The 13,066-nt window shown below is 33.1% G+C and overlaps 2 protein-coding genes across 7 annotated transcripts in view; one reads left to right on the plus strand and one right to left on the minus strand.

Moving 5' to 3' along the window:
- The window catches only part of LOC128867898 (uncharacterized), a 192,645-nt gene extending 180,958 nt beyond the window's left edge, over positions 1–11,687 (plus strand). For all 6 annotated transcript variants that reach the window (XM_054109491.1, XM_054109495.1, XM_054109494.1 and 3 more), the window contains 4 exons: positions 3,692–5,822; positions 5,909–6,139; positions 6,224–6,334; positions 8,826–11,687. In XM_054109491.1, coding sequence (XP_053965466.1) covers positions 3,692–5,822; positions 5,909–6,139; positions 6,224–6,334; positions 8,826–9,152 — 2,800 coding nt within the window. In that variant the 3' untranslated portion in view covers positions 9,153–11,687. The remainder of the gene's footprint in view (positions 1–3,691; positions 5,823–5,908; positions 6,140–6,223; positions 6,335–8,825) is intronic.
- LOC128867899 (WD repeat-containing protein 19) overlaps positions 1–13,066 on the minus strand; it is a 53,646-nt gene that overhangs the window by 19,439 nt on the left and 21,141 nt on the right. The gene's annotated exons all lie outside the window — the stretch shown is intronic.

Here is a 13,066-nt window from a genome sequence, read left to right on the forward strand (position 1 = left end):
CACGTAAATCTTAATATATTTCCAAAATAAATTGGCGTAAGTCTTAGTATATAATAAATTTTACAATGGCAGCGAAAAAAATGTATTTTTTTGTTTTGGTTGTGGGTGCACACGTACGCCTAAATTTTTTTCAACAACGTATTTCCACATGACTCACTCATGGTAACTATGTATGTATGCATGTGCAGGTGCATACATCCAGAAATCCTGCAACTTCATAAATATTTGATTCCATGCATGTATTTGTATGCAAACTGACAAAGAGAATTTCCGTCTGTTTCCTTTATTGCTCGTCATCTCGTTTACATTTGTTGGGAATTTGGTCGAAAATGTGATTGCGCACAATTTTCACTTTGATCATTTTTATTACAACTGCCGAGGGGAGTCTGAATGTGAGGGTATTTTGCGGGCCCATTCCACATGCACTCATACTTACATATAATACAATTTATATTTTAATTCGGCGCAAAGCTGTTTGATTTTATAGCAAGTAAATGTACATTTATTTGTGTGTAGTTGATGATGTTTTTGCTTTTTCTTGTTTTTATTTTTGTTTAAATAAATCAAACCCTGCTGAACTTGGAGCTGTTGTTTTCGTACATTCACTCAACTGGCATTAGAAAATATATCAACTTGTTGCATTGCACTGCAATTGAGAAAATTTTTAAAAATATTGTCTGTAGCTAAAATTGCCTTCCTTACATGTTCTAGTATCTCTACTGAGATATTTTTATATGATTGCAAAGGTCGAAACAAATTTTTGATACCAAGCACCAAGGGCTATGCTCTTTCGAAGGTTTTTGACGTACTGAATCCGAATCTGAACTCAATCCCAAGCCCCTAGGAACATAAAGTTTTCAAGATACTCGAGATTAGAAGTGCAAAATTTACTATTTTTGGTTATACTATATTTGAGGTTATACTTGTACATAGCTTATACTATCAAGCCAATTTTGCAACACATTTCCGATGGTTTCCCCCCATGGCAGCAATGGTGTGAAAAATATTGTTTTTCACTATCGCAGACTGTCGAGGATTAACGACATAAAATCGATTATTACCCGTATCTTACAAAAAATAGTCTAATGGGATCGAATCGAATCGGCTTTGTGGAAGCCAAATGACTTTACACAACTATCGAACGAGTTGTGGGTGCTTAACACTTCTTCAATGTGGTAAAAAAAAAAAGTTGGTCAACATAACTCTTCGTTAGCCTTAAATTTATTGATGTATTCATTTTTCAAGAAAAAATGAGTCAGTTATGCTAACGCTGCAAAAACCACATCAAAAAGCAGACGCTTCGGACCTAATGAGCAAATAACCGTGCGGATAATGTTGGGTAGCTGAGATCTGATGTTCGGCATACAAGTTAAGTCACCTTCTTACAAGCTTTCTGGACACCTGTAGACCAGATTCTAGGTTTATTTCAAGCAATATTTGCCGTGCCGACTTAAAAGGATCTGCTTTGCTCTTGTGTATTATAGCTCTATCCACATTAACATCAGTTTTTTCGCGGCTTTGGTTTTCTTTCCGTTTTTTTGTTTAGTAGGATGAATCTTTTTTAACTAAATTAAGAGCATTATAAACCATTTTCTGAGAGCACATCATCATTTCAGCTATTTCTGCATAGTTTTTTCCGTTTTGACTCATACGGCATATAAGAGCTCTTTTCCTTGGCGTGCAATGTTTTCACGTCACATTTTTAGTAATTACTTTAAAATTTTATTTAAGAAACAAAAAATTATACTAAAAATCGCTGAAACAATATTAAAGTTTTACTCTCCGCTGAACAAGTTAAAATGTGACATTTTTGTGTCCACTTCAAAACAGCAATAAGCATAAATAAAATAGAACGCAAAAAATTCCATCGAAAAAAGACGGTAAATTCCTCGGATAAATGTAAGCTTAATAACGGCAATAAATGTAAACAAACCAATTTATTTGATCAAAGCAAAGGTCATACTAAAAACTTAACTTAGCATGTAAGGTTCACACTTGTGTTATTTATCTGTTCATGGCTGTATACAAGGTGGCGCAGAATTAATCATCCAATTGATTGCAAATGAGACAAACGGAAATTTATATTTGTATATACAAGGTGGCGCAAAATTATTCATCCAATTTTGTTGTTCAATAACTTTTTACTAAAAAAAAAAATGTTTGAGTCCTGGAAGTTTATATTTTTGCCTTTACGCGCTTCATTGCGTGTTCCTTTGTATACTGCAGCAACGTCAGCGACGTCATTTGCAAAAATTATTAATTTATTTTGCGCCTCCTTGTAGTATGAGCTCATACGACATGTTGTTGTTGTAACAGCACAAACATTCCCCATACATATACGGGGAATGCTGCTGAAGTGAAAGTCCTTGGCCGGATATAAATCCGGATCGTTCCGGTTACGTTGAGCCGACTGTCGAGGGAACGTGAAACTACGGCATCGCTGACTGTGCCAAACGTTAACGATTGTTGTAACATGATGAAACATTCCCTATAAATATTTGGGAAATGTCGCTGTAGTAAAAGTCTTTGACCAGATTTAAAGCTGTGTAGTTTCAGTGAACCGACTGTCTCTAGCGATGTATTCTGCTATAACTACGCAGCGTACAGATCAATTGAATTCAGCAACTCTCATACAGATAACTTTTACTTCACAAATTAGACGCGTGGGTTGACTATGTCGAGTCTGATCCATCTCTGAGTGTGCGTGAAATCCAGAAATTTCGAATATGTTTATGAGAATTTTAGTGGGAGGTGGTGGACTGTTGCGGGCGAAAACTCATACTTGTTTGTTCAACGACACTGACTTCTGAGTGCCATATCAGAATCCCCAAAACTGCTAACTGCCAATGAAGAAGAAAAACTCATGTCTGTGTAATTTTATCTAATTTTCTAAACTTTCATCACAGATATTCCTCTTAAACTCGCGTGTTAGAAAAATAAACACAAAAAACTAAATATTTAATTAAACTTTCCACAAAAAAGAACATTTGCCCCCAAATATGTGAACGCCTGAAATGAAGCTCACTACTGAAATTAAAATAAAAAAGTGAAGTTTTTCAGCCTTCGCTGTATATCTTCTGTGTGTTCTACTCGTTTTGTGCTTTTCTTTCAACATAATTAACTGTGCGCAAATTCAATACTTTCCGGGAGCCAATAACGCTTAACCGCTGTTAAACCGCAAACAAAGCACGTGAACATGAATTTCCTCTCTCCCGATGACATTTTTAGTGGTGTGCGCCGCAAAAGCCTTTGCAACGGTTCATTACTACTATCGAGCGGGAAAAATAGCAGCCACCACAATTCCGGCGACAATAATAGTCTCAATGTGACGCCGAGCAAAGGGCAAAGCAAAAAGGAACGCCGACGTGGCAGCTTCAATGAGGCCACCGCCAATGGTGGCAGCAGCGCCAACGGCTCGAGTGGCGGTCGACGTGCGTCGTTGGTGTCAAGGTAGTGCATAAAAATGTGAAAATTATTTGTAAGAATTTTCTGAAAAACATATAACCAGATAGATTTCTTAGTTTATGCGTAGCTTATAAGTCTTAGATATAATATTTACTACGTTTTAAAAGCTCAGTTCGAATGCTCTTTATACTTTTGAAATGTTCTTCCTCCACCATTTATAAATTTGATATGAAAATCGGTTTTAGTTGTACTAATACACCTTTCGTTTCGTTTATGTACTTTACAGATGGTTCAAGCACATTTCCGATGCCGCTGAACAGTACAAACCACGCTCGAAGAACGCCAATCATGAACCAGTCGACGATCCAGCGATCGCCACTTTACCGCATTCCAATACGAAGGAGTCCCTTGAACTCACACCAGAACGGCCGCCACCAGCTTCGGCCACCGCCACGGTGACGACTACACCATTGGCGCCCATGATGCCCATCGCTACGGCGACTTCGGTCAATGTCAACAACAACAATAATAACAATAATGACCAACATAACGTACAATTGCGAAATGGGCGTCGGGAGAGCACCTCAACAGCTGGCAGCGCCGACCACAAAATGCGGCTTAGTCACAACGAGCTCTCACCTTCGATTGGCTCATCGTCAGCCGCATTGTCATCCGTCTCCACAGCTTCGCTATCGTCATCGTCTGCGGTCAACCGCACAATGTCGACGCGCAGTTGTGGCGAACCCAACAACAATAACGGCGGCTACGAGAATTCGAGCGTAACTCTTCGTCACACACAGTCAGCGCGTCAGGCGAACGGTCACAATGTTGGTGCCGGCGCGGATGAGTTTGGCTCGAATATAAGCGGCACGAGCCTCGGTAGTGGTTCGAAGCGCGACAGCGCCAGCATTGTGTACTCAAATAACTCGAACAATACGCGTACGTTGATGCAATCGTCTCCGCCATTGGTCGAACCCACCGCCATACAGATCAGCATTAGTCCGGCGCATACCGCCGAACCGGTACTCACACCGGCCGAGCGACTCCGTCGTCTGGATGCGTCAATACGTGACGGCCTGTTAGAGAAACAGAAAATCATTTGTGATATGTTCAGGCTGCCGGTGGAACATTTTCATGAGATCGTCGACATTGCGGCGATGCCGGAAGCGCCCAAAGACAGCGCCGACATTGCATTGGCAGCGTACGCGCAGGTACAATCACTAACCGAGGTACTAAACGATTATATGCATGTGACGCCCGAACATGAAATATCTGCTGTATCCACGGCTGTTTGCGATCAGTGCCACGAAAAGCAACAGCAACAGCATCATCAGCACAGCCAACGGCCGCTGACACCGCTCACGGCCGCCTCATCGAATTCATCTTCAACATCAACAATGAACTCGACCGGCTCTTCGACTACAACACAAATAGCAGCCACGAGCAGCGTTGCAGCTGCGGCTACATTAGTAGACACACCACCACCCCTTCCGCCGCCGAATAAGCAAATAGCACAACAGCAAACACCCACCGCCAACACCCCGACCAGTACACGTACCGTGCTGCAAAATGCATTGCTAGATGAGGATATACACGAAGACGACGATGGCTACTGCGAAATCGACGAGCTGCGGCTGCCGGCTTTGCCACCGTCGCTAGCGTCAAAGGCTACCAAAGCTTCATCTCCACCGCCGCCTTTACCACCTCCGGCTGGCAATTTTAAAGCACCACCGCTGCCCCCACCACCAGCAGCAACAGTAACAACTCAACATCACCAACTGCAACAGGAGGAGAGGAGTAGTTCCAATGCAGTGACCACAAACTCGACTCTTCCTGAGGAAAACACTAAAACTGCGAACGCAGCTGAATTGGTGAAACGTCAAAGCACAATTAGCGCGGATAGCATTCCCGAAGAATCTGCCGACGAGGTCACGCAGGCGTTAAGCGAAGATAAAGAGGGCGAGCCGGTAACTGGCAAAGAGGAGGATGTAAATATTAAGGAAGATGATAGTACGTTTATGGCAGATCCCACAGTTGGACAAACACATAAGGAGGAGGCGAAGCAGGAAAAAATTGAGCTCGAAGTAAAGGAGGAGGTGACAAGCGGTGACGAAAAGAAGGAGGCAGATGAAAACAAAACAGCAGATGATATAGCAAACGCAACCACAACAGTCACAAGCGATTTGGCAGAGACTACAGCAGTGGAGACTACTGGCTCCACTGAGCCGCAAAACGAGCAGAATGCTTCGAAAGAATGTGAAGAGACAGCAGACAAACCAACAACAACGGATGCCACCATAGCGTGCGGTGAAAAAGAAGCAGTGGACACAGCTGCACCAACAACAACAACTACAGCAAGCACTAACAATACCCACGCCGAAGAGCACATGGAAGTCAATGACGCGTATGAAACTTTGGTATGACATAGCAATTCTCGCGAAAAACCATCTAAATACTAATCTTCTTTTCCATTTTATTTTTCATTACTATCACTGGGTCACAGTCGACGCTGAGCAGTAAGCTGAGCAGTGTTCTGACTATGGTCGATAGCTCCACGCAGACAATACCAACGGCACTGGCCACAATTCCGGCAATAGTCAACACAAACACCAATCTTCCTGTACACTGCGGACCTAACCGCATACAGCACGCCAACTCGCTGGAGCCAAGCGTGCCTTGTCATGCGCTGAATACGATTGTTAGCTCATTGAATTCGCAAATTTCATTACTTTTGGTAAGCGAGAACTGGTTGCCAAATGATGCCTTTTCTATTGTAAATGAAATTATTTATTAATGTTTGTGCGTTTCTTTTGTTTAGCCAAAGATCAATGAACGCGACATGGAAAGGGAGCGCCTACGCAAAGAGAATCAGCATTTGCGTGAATTGTTAAATGCGATGCATGAACGTCAGCGAGTTGAAGCAAAATTGGTGAGCAAACCATATTTTTGTTTTTGTTTTACTTTAGTTTTTCTTTATTTTTTTATTTAGTTTATTATTTTTTATTATAAATGTATTCTTATTATTTTCATTAAATTTAAGTATTGTTTTTTATTTTAATGATATGTTGCGATATGTTGTTCTTAAAGATCGAACACTTTCATAATAAGTTTCAATAATTTTATCGCGTAAAATTGTACATCTGTCCAATTGACAAATGTCATAGATGGTATAAAAAAGGATACCGTCTAGGAATTACGCACCACTGACATCTAGGCGTCACTTTTAAAAGACCATTTAATCGTATAGTTGTATATCGTAAACTTTGATTGGCTAAAAATAAATTTATATATATTATATATAATCATATATTTATATATAAATCATATTAGGAATTTTCAGGTCTCATAGGTTGTGGTTTCGGGTCCTCTAAATAATTATTTAACCATTAAAAACTGGGACATAGGATAGTCACACATATCTTCTGATTACGTCACCTTGGTCTAATATTGGCTAAAAAGTGTGCATGTACTCGTACATACATAAATACATTATGTAATGTAAGGTAATGTCTTCGTAGACTAAATGAGAGCATTAGGCTTGGACAAATTTATCATACATACAGACAGACAGCCTTGGTTTTATTTTTTATTGCTTCATTTATTCATTTGTTTTTGTTTTTGAACTGTTTAATTTAATTTTATCTTGTTTTGTTTTGCTTTATTATTTTATTTACATACATACTTAACTTTTTCACTTATTTTACTTTGTTTTATTCTTATTAAAACTTTTTTATTCTAATTTATTATTTATTTTTTTTGAATATTTTCATTTATTTTGTTAGTTTTATTTTATCTCATTTTATTCTATTTTATATAATTTTTTCATTTTATTTTATTGATTTTTTTTTTTTGTAGACTTATTTTATTTAATTTTGTTTTATTTTATTTCCTTTTATTAATCATTTTTATTTATTTTATTTTACACTATTTTTTATTTATTTTATTTCATTTTATTCTTATAATATATAATTTTATTTATTTTGTTCTCTGTTATTTTATTTTTTTTTTTTAATTTTGTTTATTTATTTTACATACTTACTTTTTATTGCTTTTGTTTTTGTTTTCATTTATTTTACTTCGTTTTATTTTTATTCAAATTTTCTTACTCTAATTTATGTTTTTTATTATTATTGTTATTTTGTCATTAATTTCATTTTACTTTATCTCATTTTATTTTATTCTATTTTATATTATTTTTTCATATAATTTTTTTGATTTTTCTTTTGTATTTTTATAAATTAATTTTATTTCATTTTATTCTATTTCTTTTTTTTTATTTTCGTTTCCTTTATTTTTATTATATTTTATTTATTGTGTTTTATGTTATTTTCATTTAATTATTTTTTTCTTTTGTTATTTATTTTATTCGACTTCATTATATTTTTATTTAGTTTATTCATTTAATTTTGCTAAATGTATTTCATTTTTTACTTTATTTCATTCCATTTGGTTTTATTTAATTTCATTTTATTTTGTTTTTATTTTATTTTACTCTATTTTTTCGTTTATTGCATTTAATTGTTTCGTAATTTTGTTTAATTTATTTTATATTATTGTACGTATTTTTTTGTTTTTGGCTATTTATTTTGTTGTACGAATATTTAATCTTATTATACATTATCTTATTTTTATTTTATTATTTTTAATTTATTTTTATTTAATTTTTTTTATTTATTTAATTTTATTGTGGGTATTTAATTTAACTTTATTATAGTTTCATTTAGTTTGTTCGTTGTATTTTTTTGTATTTAATTTTTATTATTTTTTTTTTGTTTAATTTTTTTAATAAATAATTTTTTTAGTTTTTTCATTTCACTTCATTTTGACTTATTTTATTTGATTTTGTTCTATTTTTTTATTTTTTTTTTTATTTTTTTGCTTTTTTATAACTTTAATTTATTTTATTTTACTTAATTTTTTGTTACTTTTTCTATTTATTTTAATTTTTATTAATTTATATATTTGTTTTTTTTTTTTGGTTATTATTTCATTATATATTTAATTTATTTTATTAAAATTTATTTTAATTTTTATTCAATTTTTATTTTATTTTACTTTTTTTATTTTTATTTTTTGATTTATTTATTTTTTTTTTTTTTTTTTTGTTATTTATTCAATTTTATTGTAGGTATATAATTTTTATTTTTATTTTTTTTTGCTATTTATTTGATTTTGCTTTATTATATTTTAATTTACTCTTGTATTTATTGTTATTTTATTTTATTCTATTTTATTTTATTTACCTTTTTTTATTTAATTTTATATATACATATATACAATATATATATATATACATATTTTTTATTAACTTTTTAGTTTAGTTATATTAGTTTAAAATAAATTCGTTTCATTTTATTTTCGTTATTTATTTTCTGCGTGTCATGAGAATAAATTATATTTTTAAATTCGGTTATCTGCAGGAAACTCCAACTGATGCGAATGCTATGATCAGTGCCGCTGATACAACATTAACCGATGAAACGGATGGCGACAATGTCAAAACCTCAACCCCCAAGATCAACTCCAACTCCCCAGCCGATTTAGTGGCAGCGGCGGACTCCACACCTATGGCACCAAGTGTCGGGAACACAGCAACACAGGAGGGCGTGAACGCCACCACAACAAAATCAACAGTTAACAATACAACAACAAAAGCATCATTAGATCAAGCTACCACACCAACAACTAAAACAGCACCACCCCAGGCAGCAGCAGCAGCAGCAGCATCAACTGATAGCGAGAATTAAACGAAAAGGGCCAAAAAGAAAGCAATTAGAGTATTGACTAAATGTAAACAAAATTTTGTAGATATATATAGATATATACCAATGGATGTATGCATGTATAGATGTTGCACGATTTCAATTACTCGATGTTATTATTAAAGAATATTGGTGAAGCAGAATTGTTGTCGTGGTCGTCGGCGTCGTAAACGCGGTTCGTACAAGCGTACCTTGGTTAATAGGAGATAAAATTGCATTTTGTAGAAGAAAATCATGCAACAACGGCAACAGCAACAGCAACAACAATAATTATTATATATTAAATAAAATTGTATGTACTATGTATAATTAATTTTTTTTTTCGTAAACCAATGCGCAAGAAATTGCAAGAGAAGATATGTCTTTAAGTAAGAAAAACAAACGGATAAATAATTGTGTATTAAGTAAAGTGGAAAAATTATATACAAATACTTATATACATACATATGCGTTTCATGTACTTGTCGATCGTTGTCTGTGGTTGTACCTACTTGTATGCATGTGAAACACACACACGCACAACTTTAGAAACAACGCTACACATTCTCCATTGCATTGGAGTTTAAGCATTTTCAAACAAAAAAAGAAAATTAAAAGTGCTGTTCGACTTGATTAAAAGTGAATTTTGTCTTTGGCTACAGTCCACATTGTGTGTAAGCGAGGGAAAGCTTAGCGCAATTTTTGAATGGCTACAAAACGATTAAGTGGCATGAAGCGAAGCAAGGCGGACTGTGGGTGCTTTGCAAATCTTGCAGCAGACAATTGGACGCGCGAATTCGATGAGCTTTACTTAATTGTTGAATCAATGAAAGCATTTTATTCACCACTTTTCGAATAGGGATCATATAAAGGCTGATAATATCACGTGAAAAATAAGCTGTCACCTTCCTGAAGCTTACGCGACTCGCGGGCAGCATTTTTAGTGGTAATTTTTCGAATTTTTATGTGTGAACAATAAAGCCTATTTTTCGTGCGCCAACACTTGCATGTTTGATGAAAAATACGCCGCACACGCCTTACACTACTTTTACACAATTATAGCGAAAATGCGAATTACAATAAATGACACAACAAATTTTGAACACTAAACTGATGTATGTTTTTTGCAAAAACATACAAACATACGTATGTATATGTTTAGTAGAGTAAACCACAATGGGAATACACACGTTTTGATTATCTCATTTAACTACAATACATAAGTGGATTTTGTAGCTAAAAAAAATTGTAATTAATTTAGCTGAGCTTAGCGAAACAATATGAATTTCAAAAGAAATACAAGGTACGAAAAAACATAAAAATATTGGACTTTTTTTATAAAAATATGCTGCTAAAAGACGCTGTATAAATAGCTGATCGCTGGTGTGAGCAAAAACAACAAAAAAGCAACAAAAACGTTGAAACGTGCTGTGAGTAAAACTCGAGATAAGCTGATAGATAAGCTGCGATTTAAAATTCCATGGAATTGTGACTGTTGGTGTGAGCGAGGAGAGAGGAACGGCGGAAAGCTGACACTTTATTATTACATACATAAATACCTACATACATATATCAAAGCAATGGCGTCAATGAATGTTCTATGGAATCTATGTAATATTTCTAATCAAGGGGACATATTTGAATGTCAACAGCAGCGAGCGGCTGTGGTGACTACGAGTAGCAGCAGTCGGACCTTTGACATTAAATAACTACTGCGCGCGCTTGAAATGCATTCACTAATCGTTGGGTGTGGATTTTGTAAATTCGAATTCGATGGACTTTTGCACTACTAGACTGCGCACACTTAAAATTTGGGTGTTTTTGAAACATTTTTGTGGGTAAATAAAAATATACAAACGAGAAAATTCAAATATAGCGTTAATGACAAAGAGGAGGGGACTATTTTAGTTGATGTTTTTTTTTTTTTGGGAGCGCATAATTTCAGTTGGATTTTGAATCGGTTGTATAGTGAGTGAGTGAATCGGAAAAATATTTTGGGTAAAGGAATTTTAGAAAGATAATAAAAAACAACAGCAACGATAAATAATTGAGAAAGGAAAATTTGCATAAGAACTATAAGAGTTAGAAATACAGCATAAAAATGATTTATTTTGAATTCAGGTGGTTTTTAAATCAAATCAAATCAAAAATTCACAAAAGGCAAACGAGTTTTCACTACGGTTTCTAACAGCATCGTAATAATTAAAGGGTAACGAAAATTAAATTTATAATTTAATTTAGATAAACAAAATTGATTAACTTTTCTATGCCACGCCTTTCATAAAAGTTCAACGCATATATCTGTGTACTTTTGATAAAACTACGTAACTCAATTAAGCACTTTTTTTATCAACCACTAAATTGCTTGCTTTCCTCGAGAGCTTTAATGAATTAATCATTTATAGCCTTAGTTTGAGTAGACATCTTCATAAAACTTCAATGGAGTACTAAATTTTTCTTTAATAAAACGGAGTTTATAGATCTTAAAGCAAAACCTGCTTAAGTCACATAAGTTGTTTTATCAAAAGTGCGCATATGCTGGTATGCTTCTTTGAAAAGTAAAATAAGCTATATTTCCGAACTTGAATATTAAAATTTCGTAGAAATTTGCGTGCCAATGAATGATATTAAAAACTTTTGGTTGTTCGAATAGCAGTTCTCAATGAAAATTCCAAATATGAGCTTAAAATTTCTGAAGATCTAAATCTTGTTTTATAAAAATGCTTAGAAAATGGCATTTCGTTATAATTTTGTTATAAAGCATTTCAAAAATTGTTTATTTCAAATTTATTTAAGCACTGAAATTACTTAGTAAAAAAATGTTTAAGTTGATTTTTATTAAAATGCTGAGCAACTGAGAAATTTATAGAAAAAATTAATAGAAGACTTTCAAATTAATAAAATATTCGACATAAAAAATAAATGAATAACAGTTAAAAATGAAATAATAAATAAGAAAAATATGAAATAATTTTGAACTTAAATAATTATTAAAAAGAGAATTTGTGGCGCAATCAACAAATTAAAGTTTAAAAGAAAATATTTAAAAACCATTTCAGTTCCGAACTTAGTAATAAAAAATTTTCAAAATATTCGATATAAATTAATAAAATATTCGACATAAAAAGTAAATTAATAAAAGTATAATAATTTACCAGCAAAATAAAAACGCTAAATAATTCTGAGCTCAAAAATATATATTAAAAGAATTTCTTTGTTGTGCATTTAAAAAAAAATTATTTAAAAACTGTTAAAGTCCTGAACTTACTTTTTAATAATAAATATCAAATTTCTTTTTATTGAAACGCTGGTCAATTGAAAAAATGTATAACATTTTTTTTAAATAATAAAATAAAAAATAAAAGTTGATGAAAAAAAAACATTAAATAGTCGGAGCTTAGAATATATCAAGTTTCGTTTTACTAAAGCGCTAATCAATTTAAAAAAAAAAACACAGTATAAAAAAATAATAAATTATTCGATTTGAAAAATAAATAAATAAAAATTGCTGGTGCATAATTCTGAAAATATTAAATATTTCTGAGTATAAAAATTTATTGATACAAGAGTTTCTTTATTTTGCATTTAAAAAAAAATCATTTAAAATTTCTTTCAGTTCGGAACTTACTTCGCAATAAAACATTATCAAATTTTTTTTATTAAAATGCTCATTAATTCAAAATATTTATAAAAAAACAGTTTCATAAACATTCGGTACAAAAAATAAATTAATAAAAATTAGGGGCGAATAATTCAAAAAACACTAAATAATCTGAGCTTAAAAAAATATTAATAAAAGAGTTTCTTTATTGCGTATTTAAAAAAACAAATATTTAGAAACTATTTCAGTTCTGAACTTACTTTTTAATAAAACAATTTCAAGTTCCTATTATTGAAATGCTGGTAAATTAAAAAAAATT

This window comes from Anastrepha ludens, chromosome 6 (assembly GCF_028408465.1).
Source record: "Anastrepha ludens isolate Willacy chromosome 6, idAnaLude1.1, whole genome shotgun sequence".
In the NCBI taxonomy this organism is placed as follows: Eukaryota; Metazoa; Arthropoda; class Insecta; order Diptera; family Tephritidae; genus Anastrepha; species Anastrepha ludens.